Here is a 14,309-nt window from a genome sequence, read left to right on the forward strand (position 1 = left end):
TGGTAACCATCACCATGGTAATGTGTGTTTGATTGACAGGTGTCTGCCTGGGGAGGGTATGTCTACATCATCAACCTCATCCCGCTGCACGTGTTTGTGCTCCTCCTCATGGGCAGGTTCTCCTACAGGATATTCGTAGGTAAGGAGGGAATCATGGTTTTTGTAGTGATTGTGATCGTGAACTGGTTTAGCTCATTGTTTTGCATAGTTATGTTTAGCCATAAGTATGGCTAAACATATTGTTTTCTCTCATGTTTCTTCTTCTTCTTCTTCTCCTGTCAAATCTTCAAATCGATTCATCTCTGTCATTTTTTGACCAAATGACCTGAAATTTGGTACAGAGGTAATGTAGGCAAAAACCAATGTGCGTTCTTTTTCTTGTTTTGATATTGACCTTGAAAGTGATTTTATTGAGGTTTTTAGGCTATTTTTAGCATATCTTGGCCTCCTGCGCCCTGGTATTTCAACCGAATGACCTGAAATTTGCTGTATATGTGGCTTGAACAAATATTTAAAGGACTACATTCCCATTTTTGGCATACATATATTAAAAACGATTTATTTTGGGCTTTCTTGACAATATTTGCCACTTCTGTCACTTTCAATACTACATATGACCTACAGGTCATTGACCCCGAGTGCCTTGCACCTGGCCAAGTTTGCTTACGAGGAGGAAAGACCGGACATAAACATTTAACGTGATTATCGGGAAAACACCATGTTCCCTTAAACTCAGTGGTTAAATTGCAGTTTAGGAAATTTTATAACAGAAAACAAGTTAAATCAATGATTTTGTGAATGTTTATTCTAGCATTAGTTATTCCAGATATTTTCAAACTCCAAATTCTTCAACACAACACGGGAGATCGTTTCTCCTCAGACTGGCGCGACGTAGCGTCCACCACCAGGCCTTCCTACATGTCCTACGTACGGGCGTATGGATCGTAGAATTCGGCAAAAAAGGAATGATTAGGCCAGTAGAGTCAGTCCCCGGTAAGGTCAATGATTCGCCCCTTTGCGCTAGCTTGTAACGTTAAATGAATGTACCCTCTGGTGGCCAAACTTCACTGACAAACTTTCTCCCTATTATCATCATGAGCTTGCGTTAGTCTGGTACCAGTGACTATTATGTGCCGGGAATGTTTATCTATCGCACGCCTTGGAAGGAAGTTCAACCATGATAAATGGTCGGCCGTTGCGAAAATTTGGAATCCCATGCTGTTGATTTTCGTGATTGAATCTGTAAGAAAATATATTTTCATGTCGTTCATGTTTTTGGGACGGACGCCGGGACGGGGTGAATTTTTTCTATCATTTTCGTCCCGTTAGTAATGCAAATCGAATCGTGTTGCACAAGAGGCAAAACACTAAAAACGTGGGTCTTGTGGAGTGTTTTGGAGCGGGAAAATGCCGGATATTAGCGGTGCCGAACAGTGTACATCGTCGCGCGCGGGTGACGCTCCGTCAAAACAAATCCGCTGGTGGTCTAGCGCGGCCACCGAAAATAGGCAGAAACACACAGGAGGACTTAGCACCTTCGTTTATGAGGGCAATTGTGAAAATCTTTTGTTACAAGTTGTTCGAACATTGAAACATTTGGATAGATGGTTTGAAACTGTTCTAAATAAAGAGATTTTTGTGTAGTTACGTTCGAAATGTTTCCAACGTATGTGAAATAAGTTCAAACATGTTATAAGTTTCAATTCTAATTGTTTGAACACTTTAGAACTATTGTGGCTTAGACATTCTTTTAATCAAAATAGTTCAAATATATTACAAATATTATATTAAAACCCTCTCGGTGACTTTGAATTGACTCAAATATGTTGTTTTTGGTCATTTCCTTCGTCTCCTGTCAAATCTTCATATGTATACTATGGAAAACTTCATTCTTCCCTCGGGTTGATCTTTTTTAATTCAATTTTGAACTGGGTTGATTATGCGCAAGAGTGTAATTTTCAGCGGATATTTTTCGACTGGTTTACATGGAAATGGCACGGAATATCCCATTCTCGCAAGGGGATGATTATTTAATTATTTCTTTCAATTTTGAGCTGGAATGATTATGAAAAAGTCCATTTTTTAGCAGAAGTGTATTTGTTAATCAATTAGTGGATATGGTTGTGGACTGGTCCATATTGTGTTGAGGTGCTACTGGAAGACTCAATTTTGGACTGGGGTGATTCATTTTTTTAGTGCAAGTATTTTAGAATGGTCCATTGTTATTTTGGGAGAGTCCATTTTTTGCATGGCGAGGAGTATGGCTAAACATGCTGTATTTGCTCGCAAATGTTGCCTTTCTAGTTCTTGGTGTTTTGCGTAGGTCTTGGTTGCAAATGTGCTAGATGTAGCACATCGGCAACCAAATCCGTACTTTGTTTTTGGCACACTATTAGACAGATTAGCCGAAGAGGCTATTGCCAGGGAAAGTCGTGTTAAGTGCCTTTCCCGAGGGCACAACATCAGGGCATGGTGAGCATTGAACCCGGGACCTATTGGTTCTGAGTCCAACGCCCTAACTGTTGAACCACACCGACGCCACTCATTGAAGAGCTAATCTTCCACTGGTCATGACAGGAAAAACAGATGATATGTACAGTACATACAAGTTCATTGTACCAGGGATATTTCCCTGGCTCTTTTTGACAAGTACAATGAACAATAGACCAAGGCTTAGACCTGCTTAACGTCCTGTCCTTAGAACTGCGAATCTTTCTAGAGGCATGTACGTCAGGTAAGCACCACAGCCGGGATTCTGTCCTCTTAGTCTTAGTCCAGTCTATGACAAAAAAAAAAAGGGTTGACAAGGATCTAGGGTACCCTTTCTGTTACATCCATGACCATCCTCAAAAATGCCCCCAGTTTTCCGTCCTATTGTATGACGGATGTGACTGGTCTCTAACCTTTGACCTTTGCCCCTGCAGCGTACTGTGCGTTCTTCATCCTGGGCCTGGTGCTGTCCATGCAGATCCCCTTCGTCGGCTTTCAACCGATCAGGACCAGCGAACACATGGCGTCCGCCGGTAAGCACCTGTGTCTTTCACTCACTCTTTCAGCATTGGTTTTATTATTGTCGCTGTCTAGAAGGGTTAGACGTACTTGCACTTTCTGGGCCAGTTCTCTTGTCATAAATGTTCATGTTTAAGTTGACACTTAGAATGCATGTACTGTAATTCACTTTAAGTTCACGGCAGTAAAATTTCACGGTGTAAGAAAAATGGACATATCACGGCCCAGAGGTGACAGTGAAACCAGTGAACATAAAGTTACAGTGAAAGAAACAAGAATTACAGTATTTTTTTTCTATATATAGCTATATATACCTTCTTTCCAACCATTTTTGTCAATGGCTTAGGGGCGGAGGCAGGAATGACAACATCACCACACCGTCTTGTCAGAGTTGACATCTTATGCATGTATTTTATTTAAATTGGCCCTAGATAGTTTTGTCTCCCTTTTAGTCTCTTGCGACGGTTTTTGGCCATGCCTCAGGGGTGGAAGCAGAAATGACAAAATCTCCACACCCTCGTTGTGCCCACAGGTGTGTTTGCGCTCCTGATTGCGTACGGGTTCCTGAAGTACCTGCACACCCACCTGAGCAGTCTGACCAAGTCCGAGATGAGGTCGCTCTTCGTCTTCGCCGTCGCTGCTTCTGCGGCCGCAGTGCTCATGGCCGTGGTGTACCTGACATACGCAGGTGAGTCATAATGATATTGGGTCTTATTTGTTACACATAACTGTACAGACTGGCAGGGTCTCTTCATAGGACCCCGAGTTGCTCTGACAGTAACAATGTGTTAACAGACATACTGAGATATCAAAGTTCGATTACATAGAAAGTTCAAACTTACATGTATGTAAAAGGAATCTTGAAGCAATGCATATCAAGAATAAAATGAATTAGAATGAATTAATTGAATAATAATTATGATTTTAATCAGGGGCAAACCCCACTTGGGCACTATGTTAGGGGTTGGATTTGTCTTTTAGGATGGGGATGTAAAGCCAGCAGACCCACGGCAACGTATTGGGCAATCTCAATTTTACTTTTTGAATAATTTCCAAGTGTAATTAATCAGGGAAAATTGACATGTTTTTCTTTGTAAGTGTACTGGACATTTCTTGATATGACTGTTCTATATGAATCCTGTATTTCAGGTTATGTTGCACCGTGGAGTGGAAGATTCTACTCTCTATATGACACAGGGTGAGTAGAGCATGTGTTTATAAAAAGGAGTTGACATTTTCTGATTCTGAGGGATATTTGTCTGTTGAGTAAATGGGCACAAAAATAGGACTTTTCTTAGGCCATATACATGTTAAGACCCAGGCTGCCATTAGTGCCAGTGCCTGATGTTTCCTAATAATTTCTGTCAAACTTTTCTGTATACTACTATTACTAGTATGATCAAATAGGAAGCATGCATCATATGCATATCTCAGGTCATACAAGTAGTACATTGTATAGAGATTGAAGCCCTGATTCAATTTTTTTTAGATTTTCAATTCTTCCTCCTCTCTCAGATATGCTAAGATCCACATCAGTGCATGATGTTTGATGATATTTTCTATCAAAGTTTTGCTGTCTAACATTGTAAACCTTACACAGGGAACAGTCACAAGATCAAATAGAAGTGATGTATACATCTTGACAAACTGTATATTATAGAAGAAGAACTTTATTGTGCGACTATTGTAGCAGGTACAAAGTATGGCAACAACAGTAAACATAAAACAAGACATAAGTATGGAATGAAACTATTCACTACAACAAAATGACTATCGTAGGTTTTACATGATTCAAGTTGGGCTAATTTTGAGTATTATTATTTTTTTCTAATAACAAAACAATCTTTTATATATTTGCCTATTTTAAAACTGTATGAGCTGTTGCGTATAGACGTATTGTATGGAGTCCTGATTCTCTTCCTTAACCCCAGGTATGCTAAGATCCACATCCCCATCATCGCGTCCGTGTCGGAGCACCAGCCCACCACCTGGGTGTCCTTCTTCTTCGACCTGCACGTGCTGGTCTGCACGTTCCCCGCCGGCGTCTGGTTCTGCATCAAGAAGATCAACGACGAGAGAGTCTTCAGTGGGTGGACTCTGTTGTCTTGTGTTGAGACCTTGTAGCTTGTAGATGTGCCAGCCAATAAGTACCCAAGGCCAGCAAGAAAGAGTCATGACAGGCCTACGTCACAGACGCTTTTATGTTTGACATTTACATGCACACTTATATTGGGTTATCAAGAAGATCAATGATGAGAGAATTTTCAGTGGGTAGACGCATGGTACATGTACAGACACAATTATCAAAATAATTACATGTATACAGAAAAAAACTAATACCAAATATACAAACATGTCCAAAACAGCAAAACAGAAACATCAGAAACAATAACAATTCTATACTGTTTAAGAAATGTGCACAGAACCTTTAGCTAGAGACTTAGTTAACTTGCAGTTAGTTAAGTTGCAAGAGAATGCTGTTGGCGCTTTCATTCACTGCCATGAAATGCGGCTATCCCAAAAACTATGTCCTAAAAATGCGTTGAAAGAAATTGAAATGATGACTATCCTTGTAATGTTGTGGTATGAAGTGACGAATTTTATATGAGACATGATATATATGTAATATGTGATATATGATCTCTGTGTAATGTATGCAAGATATGGTCCTTTTGATGTGTTTCTGTCAATCAGAGTACTTAGTTACATGCCCGAACTTTCCACCTTTCCACAGTCGTGCTGTACGCCATCAGTGCCAGCTACTTCGCCGGGGTCATGGTGCGTCTCATGCTGACCCTGACCCCCGTCGTCTGCATTCTCTCCGCGATCGCGTTCTCCAACGTGCTGGAGCGCTATTTGGTGGATGACACGCCGAAGATCCACCACATCGAAGACGAAAGTGAGGATGACGAAGAAGGGGACAAGAGAAACAAAAGCAAAGATCTGTACGATAAGGTAACCAAAACAGTAAGTTGTTGTTCATTCATTTTTCTTTTGTTGAGCCATTGTCCACTATCTGCTCCTCCTTTTCCCTCTCTTTCATTCTTTCTTTCATCAAACTAACCAATATTCTCCAAGCAGAGGTTCGACTCTGCCTGTTTTTTGATGTGTTTTAGACGTTTTTTGGGGGCTGTATATTTTGTCCCATTTTTTTTGTCGCCAAGCCGAAAATTGGACAAAATGTGAATCCCGTAAAACACCTAAAACATGTCAAAAACCAGCCAAACCTCTGCTTGGAGAGTAACTAACCAATACAAAAGTAGAACAGAATCACACAGTACTTGTATATAGATACAAAAAATAAGAAGATGTATAACGTATAGAAAATAATAGATAAGATAGATAGACAGATATATACATGTATCAGTAGAAACACTCCTCCATACTCCTCTCATGATCACACTACCTTCTCTCTCTCTCTGTCATTCCATGTATGTTTCTGTTCTCCATGAATGTGTGTTTGTGATGTTTTAGTATTGTGAAATTTATAAGACTTTGTCCAGAGGCTAAATGAAGTCAGAGTCCTTACTAAAAGCATGAAAATGCTGAGACTCTTTCATGCATAATTTCTGTAATCCTTGATACTCCGTGATTTAAGATAAAACAATCGGTCCCTTATATTCAATGCACATTTATTTCTTCATACTTAAATATGATTTGGAGATATGTTTTTAAATGAAAATGCTCTCTAGGGGAAAATACAGTCAACGAGAACAAATTGTTAGAGCAACAGCAAAAAAAACGATAAGCAGTATTATGCATATCTCGGACCATTTTAACCCTTTTTCACAAAGAAGCACATACACAAATTGACCCGAAAGACAATAAATTGATTAACACTTGGAAGAGGTAAGATTTGGTCCATTGCCACAATTGATGGGTACTGGTCTCATAACTACCAACGAGGCTCTCTCTGATTTTGTGTCATGACCTTTCTAACGAAGGCAGGGAAGGTGCGGAAGATTCGCCACGAGCCCAGCGGGGAGCCGGAGAGCTTGGGCGGCAACGTGAAGACCATCGTTGTCATGGCGGTCATGATGATCCTCATGATGTTCGCCGTGCACTGCACCTGGGTCACCAGCAACGCCTACTCCAGCCCCAGCGTCGTGCTGGCCTCCTACAACCACGACGGCTCGCGGAACATCCTGGACGACTTCAGGGAGGCCTACTATTGGCTGAGACAGAACACGGACGACCACTCCCGCGTGATGTCGTGGTGGGACTACGGGTATCAGATCGCCGGCATGGCGAATCGCACGACGCTGGTGGACAACAACACGTGGAACAACAGTCACATAGCACTGGTGGGCTTCCTTCTTAACCTTTAGGCCTCACCAATTTAATTTCTTGGTTAACGGAATTTTTAAAAAAAGCTAGGTTGGAAAATCGACATGAAAACAGAATCTCAGAGGAAAGTTTGTACTTTGGTGCACACTGCAAGATTTATGAATGCCTAGTAGTACATGTAGTAGGAGTAAATTTTAAACAAACTATTATACATTTGTATCCTGTATTACAGGTGCAGTTTGCAAACATTCAGATGGTTCAGCAAGTTGAGAAGTGCTGTAGAATTAAAATTTAAAAACTGCCAGTAATATGACAGGGCTGGCTGCTAATTGTAACGGATACAGTGATTGGTTACTGCTGCTGTTTTACAGGTCGGAAAGGCCATGTCGTCCAATGAGACGAGGGCTTATGAGATCATGAAGGCCCTGGATGTGGACTATGTGCTGGTTATATTCGGAGGCGTGATTGGCTACTCGGGAGATGACATTAACAAGTTCCTGTGGATGGTGAGGATTGCAGAGGGGGAACACCCCAAGGAGATCAGGGTAAGATGTCTTCAAGTGTGACATAAGATACAAGATGTCTTTTATTGGTTTGTCGCAGTTGAAAGAACACTGAATTCAAAACCAAACAAGTTTCAATCCGGTCAGCATACAGATAATTTATTTATCTCAAACGTATTTAGAAACCGACATATATATACAAATGGTAGACAATATCATATCTCACAAATGTTGGTAACAGTCATATATATGGCGCAGAGTATATTACTAGTAACCATACTGGTTTAGCAATCTCGTCAGGTACGGTATCGGAGAGTTACTGAATGTCAGTGTGTTTCAGCAAGTGAGAAGTTTCAGCAAGTGATAACTTACTTAAAGTATAACAAAGGGTTCATGGATGTGGGTATAATTAAAGTTAAAAAGGTGATTTGTGATGAAGCTAATGATTGCTAGGGTATTCATGAATGGAATAAATGAAAAAGAATGAAAAAAATGTATGAAGGAATGAATGAGTGAGTGAGTGTGTTACGTTGGTATATGCCTGATATATGTATGTAATATATATGTATAATATTCTATTTTGATATTTCAATTGAGTTGCTCTCCTAAGGGAGGAATAAAGAAAGGAAAAAAAGGAAATGAATGAAAAAGATAAACCTTTGAAGGTTCTACATTTGGGGGGTAGTAACATATATGACTTTCTGAGGCTTTGTCTCTACTTCAACTTTGTGAAAATGTAACTTGTGCATTTAAGAAGTCCTCTTCCCTGTCCCTCTGCAGGAAGGTGACTACTTCACCCCCCAGGGAGAGTTCCGGGTGGACAAGGCCGGCTCTAAGACTCTGCTGAACTGTCTCATGTACAAACTCTGCTACTACAGGTTTGGGGAGATGCAGGTTAGGAGGCCAAACCAAGTCACTTAATACGCCTAAAATAGTTACTCAAGCAACTGGATAAAACTGGAAGACTACACCAAGTCATCCTGAATTGTCCTAACCTCATTAACATATCCATTCAGAGTTTTGGTATAAATCTAGTTTCCCAGTCCTATCCTTAGTCACTGACGAAAGACAGCGGATGCTGTCTGAAACGTCTGACTGTTTCAAAACTATTTTTGGCGCATCTTACTACCTGGATGTCTAACATTCATCAACATAAGTCACTTTATATACATGACAACCTACTTACTTATTACTTGATGAGATCTCGTCAAATATGTGTTGACTGGTCTGCATTCAGTGTACTTCGTTTTCTCTGCACCATTCCTGGTGGTCCTGGGTCATCACTTTCAGGGCCTGAAACATTATGTTGTTATACCCCATGGACAGCTTGGTATCATTAAAGAACACAATCTAATCAAGTTTTTCTGGGTCTTCCCCTTGATCGTTTCTCATAGTTTGGCGTCCAATGACAACCTATCCTGACTAAATCAAGCTTCTAGGAGCCCATCCATTGGTCAGGCCCCTAGAAGCTTGATGGCCAACACCTCAAAATCAGGAGAATGTTAATTTGGACCACGACAGACGTACATGTAGATCGAGCTTTATGTTACCATAGTGTAATCATCATCATCATCATCGGTCCTCCTCTTACGAGGTGTAGCAAGTGAAGCTTGCTCTCCAGAACTTCTTGTCGTAATAAGGCTGTGATATCTAGTTTCCGTTGTGACAAATAACTTTTTGAAAAACAGTCAATCCTCCTGGTTTAGAGATTAACGGCCACAAACTTCCATAGAGCCCTGGGCAGTGAGAAGTTGTGTTACCCAGACTATTTAAAGACAATCATGATAACAATTGTGTTTTTCAGCTGGACTTCCGCACCCCTCCTGGGTTTGACCGTACCAGGAACGTGGAGATCGGGAACAAGGACATCAGCTTCCAGCACATGGAGGAGGCCTACACCACCGAGCACTGGCTCGTCAGGATCTACAAGGTCAAGAAGCAGGACAACCGCGTCAGATTAGACCACACCGCCAGGAAGACAGACATCAAACCCAAAACCAAGTTCACTTCCAGAAAGGTGAGGGAACATTTTTTTGCCGCTACCTCCATGAAAAAGGGTTTGCGGAAAAAGCTGGGCTGTCTACCTGGCCTGGCTAGCTGGCCTGTCTACCTGGCCTGTCTACCACGTCAGGCTAGCAACCCAAAAACTCAGAAACTCAGAAACCCCCATTCATATCCCCACAAATTGTGAGGCCCCAGTGCAGTCGCGCCCCCTAGCGGAACGTTTCCAAAGCACACCCGTTGCTCTGGGCGCGGCACAGCACACGCCGATCGTCATTCGAAACCGCGATTTTCGTCCCCTCTTCTTGATTCCTACGAAGTTTACATGAATTGCTTCATCGTCTGAAAACGAATCTGTTGTTACCATCTCATGATTCTATCTCCCTTTGTTTATGTTATCCAAAGGAACTCTCGAAAACTGCATTTAGCGAAGTCACAGACGTCGCCGATCGCCATCTTACTTCACGTGACCATTAGAACCCCCGCCTGACGGCTTGGGAAATCAACGCGCTAACCACTAGGCTAAAAGGTCCGTTAGTGGAGGTTGATCCCCACTGTTACAGTACCACATGGCTGACAGACTAAAAATTACTGATACTTCCGGTTCATGTTTACCGTCTGCTTTGAAACAACAGCTTTTTTGTAGCAAAGTTTAACCCAGGCAGGGCGCTGTGAACTGCAGGCCGTATGTTGTTCCAATTAGTACGTCCGTCGGGGACGTCCCAGGACAGCTGTCCCAGGATGTGCACCAGGTCACCCCCCGGTCACCACGCCAGAAAGCCTGGGCGAGGCCCCGCCTTCTTGTCACTGAACTGAAATCAATCCCATAGTTACGAAGCAAGAAGTTCCTCTATAACGTCTGCGCCAATATCCAGCATTATAACGCAGACCCGCAAACCTGTATGCTTTGTAATAGTTAGGCCATGGCTGAGGCCTTTCTATGCGAAAATAGGGAAGCTTCTCCCACAAGGGGCTTTCTGGACTCCCGAGGCGAAGCCGAGGGAGTCTGGAAGCCCCGAGTGGGGGAGCTTCACTATTTTCGCATAGAAAGGCCTCAACCATGGCCTACTGACTGTTTTAGAACATGGCCACATCCCCGAAGATTCTCTTTCTATCAATATGAATCAAAGATATTGTTTTCAGCACATCATACTAGTATTATAAAAAAGATAAAAAGTATTATATTGAAGCAGAATGACCTGTAAACAAGCTTCGTACATGTCCTATCTGTTTTCAGAACCCGGCCACTACCACGAAGTTTCTCTTTTACAATTCATCCCCGTGGTCTCAAAATATTACATACAGATTTTAAACTGGGATTTTTTAACTGTGAGTTACTAAAATGTTCCTTTCCTTTTCATTGTACAGTAGTACTGGAACTGTTTGAGTTGAGAGCATTATGTGTGTTCTTTTCAAAAATCTAAAAAATGTGATTCTGATTCCCAGTTTCCCAACTGTTTATAAACTTGACTTTCCATTTCATTGTAACGATTGCTTGAATTTGTGCCTGTTAGTCTTTAAAGATTTGATTCAGTCCGGATTGCTGTAGCCTCACGAAGCTTTCCACGAAATCGTCTTGTGCTCGAGGAGGTGCCTCGAACACGTTAAAAACAGCCTCATTACCCTACACATTGGGTACCTGCCTGTGGCACTGGCTGCAAATACACCTGATATGATACTTTTGTTCTTGTGTGGCTGTAAGATAACAATGTCCTTATGTGAATCAAATAATGAACCCTCCCTACCCCCCTGGCAGTTAGCTGACACTGTGACCCAGGTCTCACATGGCCTAACTATTACCTTTGCGCTCTGTGTGTTCTCATCTGTTGCATGGAGCAATTTCGTAATTTGCCGTACACAAATACCATATAAGTCTCCTGCAGTTTGCTGAAAAGAAATCGGGGCACAATCTTCCCTTGCGGTCTTTGCAATATTGTTAGTGATTATCACAGCAAATATCTTTCCTGTTTGGTTTAATTTGACTTTGAATTCTGAACGAAAACTCCAGGCTTTTAATGCCTGCGCTACTTATGATAACGTGGATACGTCGGACTGTCAAAACGTTTTATAGAAACATATATGTATACATGGTACATGCTAGAAAGATATCGTCAATTTTGTCAACTTCTGACGTAAGTCTCTCATTGTCATTCTGGTCTACTTCTGACGAAAGTCTCCCATCTTTTTTGTTTATTCGTTCAACCGGCCCACAAGCTGTTATGAAATAAACGCACAGGGTTGGGGTCAGGTTTCTGCGTACTTGGGATTATAGTGGCGCCAAGTTACCACATGCCAGGTAGGTACAGACTGGCAGTATACAACGGTCTACTCTTTGCCCCTGTAAATGATTACCCGTGTAATTTGAAGACATGGGAATGTTGTCACCGGCGCCTGAACCATCTGTCAACCAACACGACGGATTATATCTCCATCACAGCAAAGTTGCACGCACGCACAGACAGACACGTCCGTTTCAGGCACTCGTGCCATGTTTATTATCACCTTCTGGCAGAAGGTGATAATAAACATGGCACTCGTGCCTGAGACTGGTATGAAATGGACATGAAAGTGTAAGCAGACTTACATACATCAACTCTGCATTCGACCCCCCCCCCTAGTAGTGAAGTATCCATATACATGTACTGAGGTTAATCATTTTGTATACCATTGTTTCTTGTTTTGCATGTATAGTTGTAGAAGACCATACGAAAGTCGCTGTACTTTTGTCGTGTCAATAAAGATTTCTTCTATGTATTAGGTAAAACAAGGAACCCTAGGCCTGTTCACTGTCCGTTTACGTTATGTTCCGTGTAATCAGCACACTGTGAAATATACACCGATCGTGGCCACTTTCTGGACAGGGCAGGACAGATACGGCCGTATCAAGGATCAAGGATGAAGGTCATTGTCATCTCAGCGTCCAGACATTGTTTTGTCGTGCTTGTAGGTTCAACAACTCTGCATTCACCTTATTTCAAGAAAAAATAAAGAGGTTAGAAACAGAACGTATTATAGTGTAACATTGTATCAAATATCAATTTATTAATAAAAAGATATACCATAGATACACCATAATCGTTGCAAGGCATGTTTATTTTCCAAAAACTTAACCTTCTTGTTTATTAAAACGTGCGTGTTAAGATACCTATTTGAGTATTTGTGTTAAGACAGTTTGTTTAGATAGCCTTGTTTCAAAGCAGACGGTAAACATGAACCGGAAATGTATGAATTTTTAGTCTGTCAACGTCCGCCGACAGCCACGTGGTTACCCTGGAATCCAGAGCATATGTACCGGCCCGCGCCCGGAGCTTCCTCGGGGCCTATCCTTCCGCTCCCCCGAAGATCTACCCCGCCCCACTTACCGCTAACCAAACAAGATCCGCAGCCGGTAATACCGGTATAATACCAGAGCGGATCTTGTGTTGGCTAGCGGGAAGTGGGGCGGGGTACGTTGTCGGGCCAGGGGGAGGGTAGGTCCCGAGGAAGCTCCGGGCGCGGGCCGGTGAAGGTCGCTCGGTATAAATGCTCTGGATTCCAGGGTACCACGTGGTATGAACGTTACATATTCCGGTCCGCGTCCCGCCTACAGCCGGCCCGACCGTAAGACACATGGTTCCTTTGTTTATCTAAACTGTTAGTATCGTTGTGTTCGCAACTTCACCCTGTCCCACAACTTACGCATTGAGATTCACACAAGTTGGGTTTGATACTCAATTCCGGGATGCCCCTGTAAACTGGGAGACACCGGTTAGGGAAGGGTGTCTACGCTGGAGCCGGAAGAGACGTAAAATGGTGGCTCCAAGTTAGATATTGATACAACCTGTCAACAACGATGTATTCAGAGGCAACTTTACTCTACTCTGAAACAGCGCCCTCCAGTGAAGCAAGCTTGAAGAACATGGTCACGTGAAGTAAGATGGCGATCAGCGACGTCTGTGACTTCGCTAAATGCAGTTTTCGAGAGTTCCTTTGCATTGGATAACATAAACAAAGGGCGATAGAATCATGAGATGGGAACAACCTGTTCGTTTTCAGACGATGAAGCAATTCATGTAAACTTCGTAGGAATCAAGAAGAGGGGACGAAAATCGCGGTTTCGAATGACGATCGGCGTGTGCTGTGCCGCGCCCAGCGTAACGGGTGTGCTTTGGAAACGTTCCGCTAGGGGGCGCGACTGCACTGGGGCCTCACAATTTGTGGGGATATGAATGGGGGTTTCTGAGTTTCTGAGTTTCTGGGTTGCTAGCCTGACGTGGTAGACAGGCCAGGTAGACAGGCCAGGTAGCCAGGCCAGGTAGACAGCCCAGCTTTTTCCGCAAACCCCCATGAAAAATGGAGGTATAGTTTTCCCTTTCTGTGTGTGCGTGCGTGTCCAGTGGAATATCTTAAGAACCACTGGATGGATTGCGATGATATTTTGTATATGGGTAGGTGTTGTGAACCCGACGGTCTAGGTGAATTTCAGGCCTCCTGGTGACTGACCTTGGTACTGCAGCAGACCTTCCATTT

The 14,309-nt window shown here is 42.5% G+C and overlaps 1 protein-coding gene and 1 long non-coding RNA gene across 3 annotated transcripts in view; one reads left to right on the top strand and one right to left on the bottom strand.

The window, feature by feature from the left end:
- The window catches only part of LOC136446638 (dolichyl-diphosphooligosaccharide--protein glycosyltransferase subunit STT3B-like), a 32,208-nt gene that overhangs the window by 14,544 nt on the left and 3,355 nt on the right, over window positions 1-14,309 (top strand). The window contains exons 7-16 of one of the 2 annotated variants that reach the window (XM_066445121.1): window positions 40-139; window positions 2,925-3,023; window positions 3,542-3,697; window positions 4,159-4,207; window positions 4,941-5,095; window positions 5,744-5,976; window positions 6,954-7,313; window positions 7,668-7,841; window positions 8,580-8,693; window positions 9,604-9,816. In XM_066445121.1, the coding sequence (XP_066301218.1) occupies window positions 40-139; window positions 2,925-3,023; window positions 3,542-3,697; window positions 4,159-4,207; window positions 4,941-5,095; window positions 5,744-5,976; window positions 6,954-7,313; window positions 7,668-7,841; window positions 8,580-8,693; window positions 9,604-9,816 (1,653 nt within the window). The remainder of the gene's footprint in view (window positions 1-39; window positions 140-2,924; window positions 3,024-3,541; window positions 3,698-4,158; window positions 4,208-4,940; window positions 5,096-5,743; window positions 5,977-6,953; window positions 7,314-7,667; window positions 7,842-8,579; window positions 8,694-9,603; window positions 9,817-14,309) is intronic. The other variant, XM_066445122.1, reaches the window with a different exon arrangement.
- On the bottom strand, window positions 11,757-14,118 carry LOC136446639 (uncharacterized). Its single transcript, XR_010757613.1, has 2 exons — window positions 13,479-14,118; window positions 11,757-12,768 (listed from the first exon to the last, which is right to left on the bottom strand). It is a non-coding gene; the product is annotated as an uncharacterized lncRNA (long non-coding RNA).

Source organism: Branchiostoma lanceolatum, chromosome 12, assembly GCF_035083965.1.
Source record: "Branchiostoma lanceolatum isolate klBraLanc5 chromosome 12, klBraLanc5.hap2, whole genome shotgun sequence".
Taxonomy (NCBI): Eukaryota; Metazoa; Chordata; class Leptocardii; order Amphioxiformes; family Branchiostomatidae; genus Branchiostoma; species Branchiostoma lanceolatum.